Source organism: Lolium rigidum, chromosome 2, assembly GCF_022539505.1.
Source record: "Lolium rigidum isolate FL_2022 chromosome 2, APGP_CSIRO_Lrig_0.1, whole genome shotgun sequence".
Taxonomy (NCBI): Eukaryota; Viridiplantae; Streptophyta; class Magnoliopsida; order Poales; family Poaceae; genus Lolium; species Lolium rigidum.
Genome location: NC_061509.1, coordinates 46,433,362 through 46,450,180, shown reverse-complemented (window position 1 = coordinate 46,450,180; position 16,819 = coordinate 46,433,362). Strand labels below are relative to the sequence as shown.

Sequence of the window (16,819 nt, the reverse complement as noted above, 5' to 3'; positions counted from 1 at the left end):
GGCGACGCTTCCTCAAGGCGTTGTCATGAAGTTTCCCCCTTTGATCTTTGGAGTCTCGTCGGCTCACTAGCGCAGTTAGCTAGTTTCCTCGGTGATGGTGGTCTTCTACAAGGCGGCCCTGTGTGCTGCTTCAGTATGGTGCGGCTCCATGGAGTGCCATCTCGTTGCTTGAAGTTTTAGGCCGAGCCGCTGATGTTTAGCTGTAGCCTTGGGCACTCTTGTAGATCTTGTAGTCTGGAGCCTTGCTCTGTTCTGCTTATTATTTTCTTGGTTTAGGCTGTAGCTTTGCATCAACCTTGTGCTTGTATTTCTATCTGGTAACATTGGTTTCTCTTTAGTTTTCGTTTACTTTGTACTCCTTGCTGGTTGATTGCTTTGTTAATTCGAAGTTGGCTCATCGAGCCTTATGTTTAAAAACGCTGAAACAAAGAAACTGATTTTTTTAGATGAACAAAGAAATTGTTAGAACCTAGTGTATAAGCCCAGTTTGCAGGGCAATCTCCACCGTCCGTTGAAGGATTGACGGGCAGGATGGACGCAGGGAACCTAACCTAGAACCTCACTTAAGCCCACAGGCGCCGCGTCCTAAACCTCGGCACTCGGCAGCGCGCCGCCGAGCACCACTGCCATGGCCGCCGCCGCCGCCGCCTCCCCCTCCATTTCCCTCGTCGCCGGAGACCGCGCGGACCGGCGGCAGTGGCGGTACACGTGGGAGACCCTGGCGCACCTCCCCCTCCTGCGCCTCTACCTCTCCCACCCGGCCCTCTCCGCCGCCGCTCCCGTCTCCGGCCTCTGCGCCGACCTCCGCCTCGACGCTTCGCTCCTCCTCCTCTCCTTCTCCCTCTCCGGGGCGGGACCCGTCTCCCTCAGGGTCCCCGTGCCGAGGGTGCTCGTCGACCCCTCCGCCCCGCCCGAGTGCCGCGCCGCCGGGGACCACCTCGAGGTCCGCCTCACCCTCGTCCTCCCCGTCGACCACCCCGTCGTCGCCGCCGCCTTCCCCGGCGCCGACCCGCCCGCGCCTCTCTCCCTCCGCGACGGTGAGCTCTTGGTCACCTCTATTTCCCTTCCAACTTAGGCCAGGTTTAGTTTCCTTCCCCAATTGCCCCTTGAAGTGTTTTTTGCATGAATTTGAGCTCAGTTTGCTAGTCCAATTGGGATTGAGTTGTTTAATTGACTCACTAGTCACTAAGATACGGCCTTTGCCCCCGAAAATTTTGTGCATAATCTGATTTCTACTTCCAAAAATTGGTAGATTTTACCTTCATTCTCCCTTTTTCCAGATCAATTTTGAAATCTGTTTGTTGGTTCATTTTCATGGATACGCAGATTTGAAGAGTCTATCTTCTGGAGATGTCCATTTGTATTGCAAAACATGCTCAGCAAGATTGACAAAACAGCCACTAAGGTAAACATGTGACAACCTTGTGGTTCGTACCTACTTTGTACCTTGCAGTGTTCACTCTTCAGTACATATGCCACTTATTTACAGATAAATATGTGTGCGTGAAAGGAACCTACACATATCATATTGCTGACGCTCTCAGTACCTTCATAGTTAGCAATGTCCAGAGCCACGGTGTTCCTTTTTTAGTGTTTGCACAAACTGGGATGATATTAATTTTAGCGTATAAGGGGTTTCTTGATCAAGTTCAACAATTTTTCATTGTTCATGTCTCCTGCGCGGCCTGTTCTTTTCACATGCAATTAGTAGCTGGCCTTACACTTTCATTTCATCTGCCCTGTTTTTTGAATTGGAGAGAACTCACCATTGGGTGATGGATCTGCTCATCAATGATCGCATCATAGATGTTTACAAAGTTTTCTTGGAATGTACATGCCCTAAAGAAGCACTACAAGTGTCTAAATTCGTCTGAAGTGCAGCATGGTCGGTGGTAAGGGAAGTGTATGTTGTTTATGGTTTACTCTTAATGTTCTGGTGTCAGTTGAAGATGTATTATTGACTAAGTACATGATCTTAAGTTCTAATAATAGCTGTGAACTAGATATCAATAACACTAAGAGTTTGTTATTGCATTTTAAGCATTAAGTTATGACTCACAGCTATCGGCTTACTCATGAGCTGGTGCCATCTACAGCTCATGGTTGCTAATAGTTTGTACTGGTCTTGAAGACTAGGTGCTAATAGTTTGTACTGGACTTGAATCTTATTTTGTTGGTGAGTCTCACGATAAATATATGTGCGCAGATGGAACCTAGTCGAACCAAATTCCTGATGCTCAGTACATCATGGTTAGCAATATCCAAAGCCATGGCGTTGCATATTTTTAGTGTGATATGCAAGAATCATTATATTTAATCAAAATGCATGTTTCTTTCATCAACTCTTTGCAGAAGCTGGAATAATACTAATATATAGTGTAAATTGCAACTAGAGGTTTGTTGATCAAGTTAAACAATTTGTCATTGTTCATGTTTCCAGCACAACCTATTCTTTTCACATTTATTTGGTAAGTAGTTCAGAATGCTTTGCACTTTCATATCATCTCCCTTGGTTTTAACTCGGAGGAAACTTAATATCGGCTGATGGTTTTTCTCATCAATCATTATAGACGTTTACAAAGTTTTATTGGAATGTAAATGTCCTAAAGAGGCATTAACATTTCTGAATTTGTCTGAGGTAAGGGAAGTGCTTGCTGTGTATGGAGTAGTTTTGTACCCTTGTGTTCTCGTGTCACTTGGAAGATAATTTCTAGAACCCTAAGTTGTAATAAAATAATAATAGCTGCGATCTACAGATAACTAACCCTAAGAGTTTCTCATTGCATTTAAGCATTAGAGCATCTCCAACAGAGGCCCAATACTGCGGCCTCGCCCAAAAACCGGCTTTTATATGGCCTGGCAGCGCTACAGCAGAAGCCCAACAATGCGCCGGCGCCCAAAGCTTTTGTAGCGCGACCAAGAAAAACCATAGCCCACGCTGCTAGCCGCTCGTGCGCAGCCCAACTGCCCGTGAAATTTCCCCACCAACTGCGACCGCGCGGCCGCTGATTCCTGCCAACACAGCCCTCCCTGATGCTTTCCTCGCAGATCAGACCGCTCCCCAGCTCCGTCGACTCCCGCCAGGGCTTTTCCCGCGGGTTCCCACCGCCACCAGGATGCCTCTGCGCCTCCGCGTCCTTAGCTCGATGGGCTTCCGTGGCGTCCGCGCCCGGCTGGCTGGCAATTTCATGGCTGAAATCACCTCTGCCAGCGAGCGCGTGGCTCGGCACCTTCGATTCGAAGGAGGAGGCCGCACGCGCGTATGGCGCCACCGCGTGGAGGTTCGGCCTGCAGTGCCACCACATGTATTTCCCGGACGTTGACTCCCGGGCTGAGGCCGAGATGTTGGCTTCACAGCCAGTAGTTCTGTCGCACGAGTAAGAGCGGCGCCACCGCAGGGTGCAGCAGCGACTCGCCGTCGTGCAGGCAGACGAGCACGCCATGGCTGAGTGGAGGAGGAACCACCTGGGCGCAGAAGGAGGAGAGGAAGGCGGCTAGGGAGGCGACGAGGAAGAGGAAGGCCTTCGCGGAGGTGCAGTTTGCCAGTCGTTGACCCTCGATTCCGATGACGATCGTTGGCTCGACGTCGTCGAGACGATGGATGAGGACAGCGACAGCGGCAATGATCTGAGCGACTGGGATTAGGTTTAGTTCGTGTCTAGTATCAGTGTGTCGTTGAACTATTGTGTAGTTCATGTCAGTATCGGTGTATGTCTGAACTTTTCTGAACTACTGGTGTGTTTGTGCTGCCTAAAAATACAGCATCTGGAAAACTGCCCAAAATTGGTGTCTTTTTTTTGGGCATCTGGATCAGCTTCCACCGGCCCCGCGCTGTAAACCGCGAAATGCCACGCCGTAATATGCCGCGACTGTTGGAGATGCTCTTAGGTTATCACTCAAAGTTGTCTGCGTACTAATGAGTTGGTGCGATCTACAGCTCATGTGTGCTAATAGTTTGTACTGGACTTGAAAACTAGGTGCAGAACTTATGTTTCAATACTATTACTATCCAACAGCTTCATATGTACCTTATCTTGTTGGTGAGTCATGATTAAGATAACCACTTTTCAGGAACATTGTGGAAATGCCATCTTTAGATTGGGAGGATGTGGCTGACAATTGGTTTGGTGGATGTTGCACATCATTTGGAGGGGCAAGTGAAAAGTTAGTATCACAGTATATCAATGCATATGGTCGCCTGGAGGGGACAACTCTACTAGATGCTACTTCCATTATTATAGAGAAGGATTATCTTGAGATTGATTTGGTGTCCAGAATAGATAATTCAGTGACCAGTATTGACTTTGTTGCACTACAAGAAGCTATGTCTAATGTTACTCTAGAAAGTGATCAAACTACCGATAGGATAAATTCAGAAGAAGCATGTCATGAAAAGAAAACTGATTATAGTCACGCGCAACCTCCTCTTCTTTTGGAAGAGGGTCCCTGTATTAATAACACTGAAAGAATTACTGAAAACAATGGAGGCACTCTTTCAAGTGATCAATGTGGTACTATCCAGCTGGACAATGGTGTTGACGTGAACTCTGAAAACTCTACAAGTGAGCCCTGTATTAATAATACTGAAAGAACTACTGAAAACAATGGAGGCATTCTTTCAAGTGATCAATGTGGTACTGTCAAGCTGAACAATAGTGTTGATGTGAACTCTAAGAACTCTACAAGTGACTGTTTTGTTGAAAACATGGAGCAAACTTCTCAAGAGGCTGATTCGTTTCTGGTAGATCCATGGAGTTGCTGCTGTGGCAGTGGAGATAGCGGAAAAGCTGAATATAACACTTCAGAAATGCCCTCTACATTAGAGAATGTAAGAGATTACAAATTAACAAAAAGCATCTCTCTTGGTAGTAGCTTCATTGTTAAAGAATCAAACCTCGTGAAAGATGTTAACTGGATTGAACTTCTGTGTTCTCATTGCTCCTCATCTCTTGGGTCATACCCTTCGCAATGTTCAGATGCTCTGTCGGATGGGCGGGTTCGGCTATTCAAGTGCTACACATCCTCAAACCTTCCTGTTGGGAGTCCCCATGATGTGTTCAGGTTTGTATATGTGCTTCCTACTAGTTTTGTGATAACTGGTGTAGCATTGCCAATGATTGAAAAAAGGAAGTTAATTTACAACTACAATGCATAGTTTGGCAGTTACAACTGCTGCTCCTTGTACTTCTCTGAATGGATATTCTGCATTGGCATGGTGTTTATGAGCTGATTTCATTACTGACATGGACACCCATTATCTCTGTGCAGGAGACATACACTGGGAAAACTTTTTGTTAATTTGTTGCTTGAAATAGCTGAAGATGAAATATCTTTTCGTACAGTAGTGAGAGATCTGAAAACCAAAAGGCCCATGCTGCAAATAGTCCTTCTTAGTTCAAAAACATGGCTGTTTTCTGGTTACTGCTATGAAAATGATACGGATAGTTCACATGGGACAGCACATCTGCAGCCTACGGTTAAACTCCTGTATTCTAACTGCAGTAATGCCTCAGAAGCAGACTTAAGGTACATTGAACGCTAAACCTGCACCTAGTATTTTTTGTTGATGGGAAGTATACTGATGTTTACCAACCTATCATACTGTCTAAAGCCTTAAATGCATGCCAATATCAATTTTCAACAGCTGATTGTATTTCTGCATGCCTGTTGTTTGCAAAGTCACAAGGGCAATATGCCAAGTTTATTTCCTTCTGTTTTGCCATCCTCTTGTCTCACCTTCTATGGCTTACATTATGCAGGACAGTAGAGGAGTGGTCATCCAAATATCGGGCTGAACAGTTATACATGATGGGGCATCAGATAGATGAACTTACTGAATGCCTTAGCTCAGCTATGGACAAGTTCCCCCTTTCTTGCTCGTCACTTGAAGGAATGTCTCTTTCATGTCTGGAGCGTTGACTTGAGTTTAAGATAATCGTAATTTATTCATGATGTCCGAAGCCCGCGACTGATCTTTGTATCATGCATATCTGATGGAGACTCCAATCATATATACCAAGCTGTGTTCCTGCCCATCTCAGTTTAGTGTTCAGCAAGCTGGCCATCTCATTTGTACACTGCAGACTTCTGGACTTCCCCCTGCTGTCACAAGGCTGAGTTCAATCGAAATTCTTGTTCAACTGACTTTTGGTGATAGGGATTCAGCCTTGTCATTTACTCTTAAGCAGTATTTGACACCTTTTTATAGCTCTAAAGGAGTTAATGATCAGGGGGCCACTAGGAATCGGTGCCCGATTTGTGGCTTCCCATCGGACCATTCTGTAGCCGCACGATAGGAAGCATTCTGGACGTTGAAGAAGGCTCGGTGTGAGTTTCCATGAAATCAGCGCCTGATTGCATGCTCCAAAATAACTGCTCGTATCAAACCACTGATTACTAGGATACGCCTTGACTGCTTCCCAAACTTAACTCTTCGGGATTTTTAGGAAACCAAAAACCCCGTTTTGAAGGAAACTAGCAACAATTTAGCAAAATTTCAGGCATGAAAATTTGCTTCCGTTAACATGCAATTTTTGCAAAATTCAGGCATGCGAATTTCCAATGTTATTTATTTTTGCTTCCTTTGCGACTAATATTTGCTTCCGTTAGAGCTGAATTTTGCTTCTATGTAAAATATATTTTTTGAAGCATATCAAACTATATTTATGTGGACATCAAAATTAATATTGCTTCCATGGTTAATGAAAATTCTTGGATGTGGCATACATAATTTGTGTCGTGTGTAAAGTGATACATATTTCAAAAACATTGGGATCTACCAATGTGAAATTTGAACGGTTCAACAAAATGTACCGGAAGCACATAGTTGATTTATGTGCCAGAAGCTTCATTCATATGCCTATGAAGCACACTGAGTATTGTAAACATGCAACATTATTTTTGTGTGTGGAAGCTTCATTCCTATACTCACAGTACATTTTAGTGCTTCATACATTCAATTGACATATTTCAAACAAGATACATATTTGAAGCATACAAGTAAGGAAACCTGCAATATTTTCTTTTTTTGTGGAAGATTCATTCCTATACTTGGAGACTTGGAGTACATTTTAGTGCTTCATACATTCATTTGACATATTTCAGACAATATACGTATTTGTTTCCTTCAAGTCATCAAAAATAGCAGTGTTGCACTTTCATACGCTTCCTACATACAACAAATTTGCTTCATTCTACAAGACGGTATGTTTTATGGATGCATAATCAACAATGTGTTACAAACACTTGGTTCATTTCCTTTGGCGCATGGAGACATCATTCCATGAGGCTTTAGCCCTTGAATGACACGCCGCATGCTCGCTTGCTTCTGATGTTGGTCCTCCTCGTCGAACATAAGCCGCGCCATCTGGATGAAATTCATTGATGACTTGGCTAGGATTTGTAGGCAGAATGTTGTCCCAATACTGTTGATAGCATCGACCTATTTTAAATAAAATCCCTGCATAAAAATAGTGATCCAACATCGAAGAAATCATGTAAAAAAAATCTCGCGGCGACAATTATTTTTCATACCAGTTGGTGTGGAGGATGCATTCTCCCGTCCGATCAATCCATATGGATGTCGTTGTTGGTGAGCCACACCGTCAGATCGGAGTAGTGCCGTTACGGCAAGACCAGATCAACCGCCACGGCATGGGCGGGCCCAGGATTTATTTAATGGGTATTCAAAATAAAAGAAATTACCAAGAGAAATAGCAAAAAAGTTGAACGTATGGGAGATTGAACCCAAGACCTATTACTGACGGTAATCACCTGTAACCAGCTGCGCTACAGTATACTTCATATCAAACATAAAAATGGTTTTCATACATGGTAAACCTTAGTTTATGGCTGTATCATATAATATGAAAATTTTGCCAAAATTTTTGGGTATTCACCTGAATACCCATGAATACACATGGGCCCGCCCATGCGCCACGGTTAGATCAGAGCAGCTCCAAGCTGACTACGAGATCAAGCCAGCAAGAAGCAGCAACTTTGTGGTAATTCAGCATAAACGATGATCAAATTTAGTTTGAATTACCTATATATCCGATTTGTATAGACGTTCAAGGAAGCAATCTCCGACAGGTTGCTTTGTCCGGAGTCCGGACTACACCCTTACAGGCCTGGCTATGCCGCCCCGATCGACTCTAGACCGTAGGCCACCGACGATCAGGGTGGCGGCGACAACGACTACACAAGGCGGACGCAGCAACTTTTTTTGGAGGAGCGAACCGAGCGGGATTTTAGTGATCAATTTGGGAGGAGCTGACCGGAATTATGGGTGAGGTGGGCAACGTGCGACCTTTATTTTAGCATGAAACCTGGATGCAGGCGCGCCGCGTGATGTAATGGGAATCAGACGGTGCCGGATCGGTCCGATGTTTTGCCATGTATCGGACTACGATAGGTAACCTGGCTGTCATAAGGCTGAGTTCAATAGAAGTTCTTATTCAGCTGGCTTTTGGTGATACGGGATTCTTGTCATCTACTCTAAGCAGTATTTGGCATCGTGTTGTAGCTCTAAAAGAGTTAATGGTCTACCTACTAACCTGGTTGTATTCTGTATTCTGGTACGTTGCTAGTTTTTAATCTTTGAAATGCATTTCTGGAGCGATCTCTTAAGCGATGCATTATATTTCTTTGACTCTTCCGGTAAAAGAAATATTTCTTCAGCACTTGTAGCCTTATGCAACCTGGTAACATAACTGACTCCTAGGGAACAGCAGAGTAATCATAGTCTCTGCTGATGTCTGAAACCCAAATACAACCTTTTGTGATCCATCCATGCATATTAGTTTTATATAATAGTATTGAGAATGCTGCTTGCAACTTGCAAGATTTGTTAAATTCATCTGATAATAGTATGACATACTAGAGCAACTAGCAGGCACAAAAATATGAATGGTTATATATAGCTAAAGGAAACACTACTGTAGTCGTGCATTGGTACTGGTGTACAAATATTGGCCCCTGTGATAGGAGAGTACTTGGCTTGCCCCCCTTCTATGTAATATAACATCAACCCCTTAGATTCCTCGACACAGATTGTCACATGCATGGGTGCACCTTGGTTCTTTTCCGTAAAAGAATCATTCCATCTTAGTTTAGTTTGTACGGAGTATTTGACTGTATAATTCAGTTCCACAAAATAAAGTATCGCATTTCATCATATCAATCGCATACTTTTGCACATGCTGTCCAATATTTTGCCAATTGATCACATATGTCTGATAATATACTTCAAACTCATATTTTCTGTGTAATTTGATAATTACATGCATAGATGAAAAGAACTCTACCCAGCCTGTGATAATGAGGTGACTGTAGATGGAAACTCTCATGGATCTGCATGTGTGTGTCCATGTTTTGTCCACTTCACTGTTGTTTTGGAACATGTGCATGTACCACAGCATCAGACATGATTTGTATGCACCTTTTTTCCAGAATCATGAAAGTGGCGTGGAAAGGGCTCATGATTTATCTAGTGTTGTTGCAGAAATGGTAAAGCACAGTAGGGCCATGCATGGGAGGGTGAACAATGACCTACCTATATGAAAGACATGTCATATTCTCTTAAATAGCTGGAGAGAAAAGACCACTGGATCTTGCATTGCTTCATGATGAATGCAGCCCCTTAATGCTGATGAATGCAAAAGGGACATTACTACACTTGAACTTAGTTAGGCATCATATTAAGTGCATGTCCAGTAATAATGATGGTAAGTGCAATGATCAGACTGAACTTAAGAACAAATACAAAATGTCCGGTGGTACTAGTAAAGTATATAGCCTTCCTTCCTGTCATTTTATAATTCTCACATACAACGGGGATTGGGCCTTTTTTTGGTTACACCCATCACGTTCGGCCAACTCATGCATGTATTTCAACAATGTTTGGGTTTTGTTCTTGTCGCTTTCATTGAACATCTTACGTAGTGCTAATTAAGATGCAATGATCAAGATGATGTGCATCTCAATTTGGTGATCATCAAGATCTCTCCATCCCTTTCATTTATGGCATCCAGTCCAATAATTAGATCACCATTTTAGTACATCACCCACGACAAATGTTGGTGTCTTGTTACATCAACATACATATACTAAATAGTACTCTTTCTTGTTGTGTAGTTTAGGAAAAGACACGATGGGCCAATATATTATACATGTAAACTTATAATGGCAGACATAGTAAAGTGGAGCTAGTCCCCCTAATCATCTCCAGTACCCTTAACTGGAGCTTTCATCATTTGGACGCATACCCAATCCAGGGCTGTAATGTAACTTGATCAACCAACCCTAGCTTTATCTGCAAGAGGACATGTAGATCTAGATATATAACATTGAAATTAACAGTTAATTCTTACATTTCAAAATCTGATTGAGTACCTACTTCCCTTTTATCTTTGGTTTGGTCCTCTTTACACGTTCGTTAGCTTTTGAAAATATGTGTATTCATGGAGAAGTGATTCTATGCTCTCCCATAGATAAAAGAAAAGATAATTAAAAAGCATGTTACTCTATCATAATTAAGAACTACTCCATATATATATTATATATAATAAGCAAAGGTTGTTCAATATGATGTGAACAATATTTAATGAACATATATAAAGTGACTTTTCACAGGAAGAATCATTTTCCTTTATCCACTGTGCAAATATAAAATCAGCCAAAAAATAATACTCCCTCTGTTTCATTCTATAGTGCCTATAGTTTTTTGGCACGGAAATTAGCAAAAGAGTATTTTGTACACGGGACCCCTAGCTGAACGATTTGAGATCAACGTAAAATTTGGGAAATCCATATCTTATTAACTTACCATAACAAATTTGGGACCTGGACGATTTGGGAGCTGAACGGGGAGGGGGTAATTGAAAAAAAGTTAAGCTAGAACCTTATATTTTGAAACAAATGCCAAAAATCTATAGACACTATAGAAAGAAACGGAGTGAGTACACAATTACTCGGACCATCAAACTGTTGCTGCATGCATGCAGCGAAGTATTAGAACTTTACAAGAGTGAATAGTACTGTCTTTTTCACTGTGCAGGTCAAACCAGGAGACGCGGGGAGAACTTGCCTTTGGGCAATGTGGTGGCCCAGGCATAGAGGGATCCGAGGGAGAAAAGGATAGCACTGACTGACCAAGTCCTAGTGGAGCCGTTATACTAGTATCTGAATTCTATATTGGTTTGACAAAGTTATCCATCTATTTGCTCTGCTCATCAAACTGTGGCTCCATGCATGCAGCAGCATCTGAGACCTGGTATTTTAAAGATTAGAACATTCCATAATAGTGCCAGCATTGGGATACCTGCTGAAGCTACTAGCTAGGCTACACTACATGAAAACTGTTTTTGATCTGATCTGATCTGATCTTCAGGGCTAGTGATGAGAATAATAAAGAAATAAGCTGGTAGCATGCATGTGCATCCATATGTTGTGTTGACTTCTGCATCTTTTTGGTGGCCTTTTGAACTTTTAGAATTTTGTATATGATTTTGTCTAATTGGTCAGAATTTCACATATATGACCAAAATCAAATGGATGGATACGTCCTCCTATAGCAAGAGTTTCCTATGAGTGCTGGAAAATTTGTGCCCACATGGTTTGAAATAGCCAGCATGAATCATTGTTCTTTTCTCGAATTAATAAATCACACGGCTACAAAAGAGTAGGTCACCTCTTCTTTCTGTAAAACATGCAAAAGGACTGGGCAACTTGCATCCTAGATTAATTAGTACTGTACTTGAAATTGGGATCTTAACTTATTGTTTTCCCTCTCAAAGCTCGAGAAAGAGAACTGCTTTAGAGAAAACCTACTCATTATATTATCAACTAAAAGTGTCACGCAGGTTTTCAGGGATTTAATTGATCTTCTGTTTAGAAGTCAGTGTTTCAAATTTTGGCGGGCTTGGAGATTGCTACGTAGAGGTATGGATCAGTTGAGGTATGGACTCTCATGTGCGTAGAAATGTTGGCGTGTAACAGCTATCTATAAACAAATAAAATTACTTATGGAGATTTGGAATTATTCCAAGTTGTTTATATACTTTTTGAATTAAAGCGAAACACTTGATGGATAGTACTCAGTTCCAGGTATGGCTGCTTGTTATTCTCGAAAGGCCTCAGGCCGATCTTTATTAAGAAGAAAAGAAAGTTTTACAGCAAGCTGCTGGCAGCTCCGAGGTAGAGCAAAGCAGCAAAAAGGCAGCAACCAGACAAACCTAGGCTGCTTGTTATTCACCGGTAAAATCTTAAGAGTTCAAGATTTCTTAGGTAAAATTTGTCAAAAGTCATCCAAACTTCATTAAGTTTGCATGAAATTTTTCAAACTGGCATTTTTCTATGTATATGGGATGGCAATTTTGGTAACCGATAAGGCTTTACCGGAAATACTGGCTGGTTTGCCAGAACCTTTTTTAGGGATGGTTTACCATAACCTTGGTTAGTTGAAGGATCGACAGTAGTCTCAAGACACATAGTAGTACCATGCGAAAATATGTAGATGTTCTCAAAGAAATTTAAATGTTGATGTCTTCTGTCTTCTGCAAAATTTCAAAAGGAAATTCATTTCCAGCCTAAAAGATACACCACAGGTGCCAAAGAACAGGAAAAATCCACTTCCTTCCGTAGGAGGAAAGATTAAACAGGAGCAGACTAATCAGGCACCACATAGTTGACAGAGAGATAAGATCACAAATGCATTCATCCATCTCGATTACTTTCAACAACAACAAAAAAGTTCAGCCCAACGACAATGCGAAATTTGTACAGCTACATTAACAGGGCTCATTTCTTTGAACTGCATTGGATCGCTCGCGTTACACGTAGGAATCGATCAGTTGGCCTCGGCGACCCGGCCGACGACGGCGAACACGGAGTCCAGGTCCGCCGGCACGCGGTAGTACTCCGTCACCTCGCCGTCGTCGCGGTTGCACCGGCGGTCGGTGACGATGGCTACGGCCGCCGTCCTCGCCTTCTTGGGCGCCGGAGGGCACGTCGCCGCCTCCGCCGGTATCCTGCACCCGTCCCCTCTCGGTGTTGTCACCTCCTCCTCTTCCTCCTCTGCCCCTCTCGCGCCGCGGCCATTGCTGCTGGTACCGTCGTCGAGTCTTCGGCGGGCGACCTTGACGGGCCTTATCAGCGGCAGGGCAATCCAGACCGCTGCTGCCGCCGTCTCCTTCTTCTTGCCACCGCCCGCTGCCTGGTCGTCGGCGGCGGCCGCGGCTGCGCCCACTCGCATATTGCCGTCATGGCGGTGCAGCTGCAGCTTCTCCGTCTCTTGCAACCCCATGAGTGCAATCAACCAATGCAGCTGGTCGGCTTAGCTGAACTAGCTTGTGTTGTTTGAGTGTGATGAGCAGAGCAGCTGATAAGCCAACGCCAATGGAGTGGAGAAACGCTAGGAACAGATGGAAAGAAAGGCAGCTGAGAAAGCAAGGAGGGGTTGCCTGAATATATAATGGCGACAGGGCTTAATTTGGTAGGGGTGGTTTGGTCGGGAGGGAAGTTAGCATGGTGCACGCGGTTGAGCTAAACACAGAGGACAGTCGAAATTCTTTAACTTTGACAATCAATGCATGTGAAAAGAAATAAAGCAATGGCATCTTAAGGTATCTTGTGGAAATAGTTCGTAATTATGTTTTAAATTTCTTTACTGGCCAACATACTCATAAAAACACTTGTAACATTCAAAGTCACATTTTGGGGGCTATTTGCATGTCTAAAACCTCAATTAGTTCAGAAACAGCAGTAACATTCACTAACATCTTGTTTGTTTATGAAGAATGCAACATTTTATTTGTTCAACTCACTGTTCACTCCTCGTCAACATCAATATTTCAATGTAGGGACGGACCTGCAGGGTGAGCCTGGTTGGCCGTGGCCCACCCCAAAATTTAAGAATTGTTCTACCCTTAATTCGAGGAATATTGGCTACATATATTGCTTATTTGGCAAAATTTTACCATAATTGAGAAGCACAATTGTTTTTGGAGGTGTGTCCACCCTCTAGTGTTGTTTCCTTCGCCCGCCATTGTTGCAATGTATGATAGTAATGGCATGACGGCCCAGATCCAAAATCAGCAATGTTTCACGTTTACCTATGTGACACAGATTGCAAAGCATGAACCAACAACAAAAACCTTCATACGGAGTTGGTAATTTTTCCGGCTTGTTCTACTTGCTAGAGGTAGTGCAATCGAACAAGTCTAAACATGACCGTGGTGTGTGAAGTAAGCAAAAGAAATTACACCATTCTCACTCCTACGTGGCTTCAATCTAGCCACCATGAGGCTCCCCTCTGCCATCAACATCACCGGAGGCCATCGAGCGGCAAAAGGGTCGTCCGGTGGTGTGAATGCATTTGGATCAAAAGGTCTTGGGATTTGGTGACAAGTGGCTATTTTGGAGCCGCAAGCACAGGAAATGGTAGGCTACGGCAACGACAAAGCTAGGGTGGAAGCACAAGCTCCTTGAGGTGGGCGAGGGCGGCGCCAACACCTAACCTAGCTAGGGAGTGTCAAAAATGGTGGCTCCACAACATCTCACGAGCTAAAATAATTTTTTTTTGCGAAGCATATGTGGTGTTGAAAGAATCTACATGAAAATCTAGAAATATGGTTAGTGGATTGACATTAGTTGGAAGAGATTCAACTAATATGTGTCCAAAAATAACAAATGAGTTACCGCTATAATTTTGTTGTGAAAGAGATGGTACATGCCAGAGAGCGTGCAGTCGCAATTCTCTAGCTTTGGCAATCAATGTATGAAAAAACAATGGTATTTTTCAAAATAAACAGTCGCATCTTAAGGTATCTTGTGAAAATAGTTCCTAATCTATATCTCTTATAAAGCAAAATCCTACTAGAAGGTCATTTAAGTTGTCCATCTCAACATGCAAGGTATCTGCATCATCCATTCTATTAGCCATCCAATTGTCCATGTCATCCCCCACTAACATTCATTAATACTCTACATGCAAGCCATATCATCTATTTTTTAAGTCATCCAATTATCCACATCATCAACTTTTAGCCGCCAACTACATAACCATTTCAAGTCAGTTTTTTTTAAGTTAGCCTCTTGAATATTTACGCATCCTGCATGTTCCTACAATAATATCCTATTCCAATCAACTTATATCTTTTTGTTTTTTTACAAAATAGAGTTATCGGAGAAATTCCCGCAGCAACGCGCGGGGTATCCTTCTAGTTATGTAAGTTTGGAACGGCAAGCGTTACGGCCTGGCTCTCTCCGCTCCGCCTGGTTTGAGAGTCTTCTCCAGATCCCATCTGCCACCCCTCTCCTTCTCTCTCACCGGAGGCACTGCTGGCTGGCGAGGAGATGGAATAGGAGGTAGGCTCCCCTTGTATATAGTAGAGGTAGGTTCAGTTGTAGGTTTTGCCCTAGTGGTGTCTGGCCATGTGTCGTGTTCGAGCGTGCTGCTGATGCCGGCGAGCGGCTGCGGTGGCCTTGTGGAGATTCATCTCCTCGCCGTGGTGGCATGGAGCCACAGGCGGTGGAGGTCGGATGCTCCAGCGTCTCAGAGAATAAGCTCGCCTTCTTGCCAGATCTGTGAAGATGATGCAGAGGTGAGGTTCCTGGCCGGCCGTGGGGGCATGGAGGAGCTTCGTCGGGCATCTTCTTCTTCAATCTGGTGGAGTTCTGCCCCCTCTTCTCTGGGGATCTCTTTTGTGGAGCACGGATTCGAGCGGCAGTTCCTCTCTCGACTGCTTCGAAGCCGTAATGGTGACGGAATCAAGCCGTAATGGTGACGGAATCAAGCTGGCCATGAGTTCTTCCTACCGCGCCGACTCCTCTGCTCCTCAAGCTGCTCTTGTTGATGTTCACCAGCAGAGGCATGGCGACGGCGACTGCTATCCTGCCTCTGCCCTTTCTGGCCGAATGGCGGCCAATGATGTCAACCTCCAATTCGGAGGCTTTCCCGGATCCTTGCGCCGGTGCCCTACGTCTTCTCGTTTCCAAGTGGTTCGTCCTCGGAGATTTGAAGACGGCAGGAGGCAAGGGTTACTCGCCGGCGTTGAGAACCAAGCGAGCAGAGTCTTCTCTGACCTCGGCGCGTCTGCTGCCTTGAGGTCGCCGGTGAATGGCAGAGGAGGACTCCATGGGCCTGATTGCTTTTCTTCTTTTAGCCCTAGGGTCCTTTTTGCATTTTACGAGCTCTTTTCCTTAATTTCTAGAAATAGCAGTGCTGTGGATGACTATAAGGGTCTCGTTGTAATATTGTACGTGCCTGTTTGTTAATGCAGCTTCTCTGCCCTTTGGGGCATTTTCTGTTCAAAAAAAAAAAAGAACGGCAGTAACATTCGCTTACATCTTGTGTGTTTATGAAGAATGCAAATTTTTTATTTGTTCAACTCACTGTTCACTTATATGGTAGTAATGGCATGACGGCCCGTCATATGGACTAGAAGGCCCATTAAGAAAATCATTGTTACACGGCCCACGTGCTAACTAAACACACACTCTCTCTCTCTCTGAAAGCACTCAACTATTGTCTCTCGTTCCCCTAAAAAAAACTATTGTCTCTCGTTCTCAGTCTCATTTTCTTTTCTTTCTGAAAGCGATCTCTCTCATCTCAGCATTGCCATCCATCAAATCTATATAGACTGCCGATCCTTTTCTCACAGAGCTGAAAAATCCCAGCCCTTTTCTCGAGTGAAAAATTCCATCCCTTATCATGGCAGTTAAACACCCATCAATTTGCCGCAGACAGCATCTCTTGATCTGTTTAGTGTCACTTCTTCAGTTAATGAATAATGATGATGTCGCATGGATGCATGCATAC

At 43.7% G+C, this 16,819-nt stretch overlaps 1 protein-coding gene across 1 annotated transcript; it reads left to right on the top strand.

Moving 5' to 3' along the window:
- The first annotated feature begins 628 nt into the window (after positions 1-628).
- Positions 629-6,234, top strand: LOC124686355. Its single transcript, XM_047220318.1, has 6 exons — positions 629-1,037; positions 1,327-1,405; positions 4,072-4,534; positions 4,676-5,061; positions 5,269-5,526; positions 5,760-6,234. The coding sequence occupies exons 1-6, from the start codon at positions 629-631 to the stop codon at positions 5,917-5,919; spliced, it is 1,755 nt and encodes a 584-aa protein (XP_047076274.1). The 3' UTR covers positions 5,920-6,234.
- Positions 6,235-16,819: the final 10,585 nt, after the last annotated feature.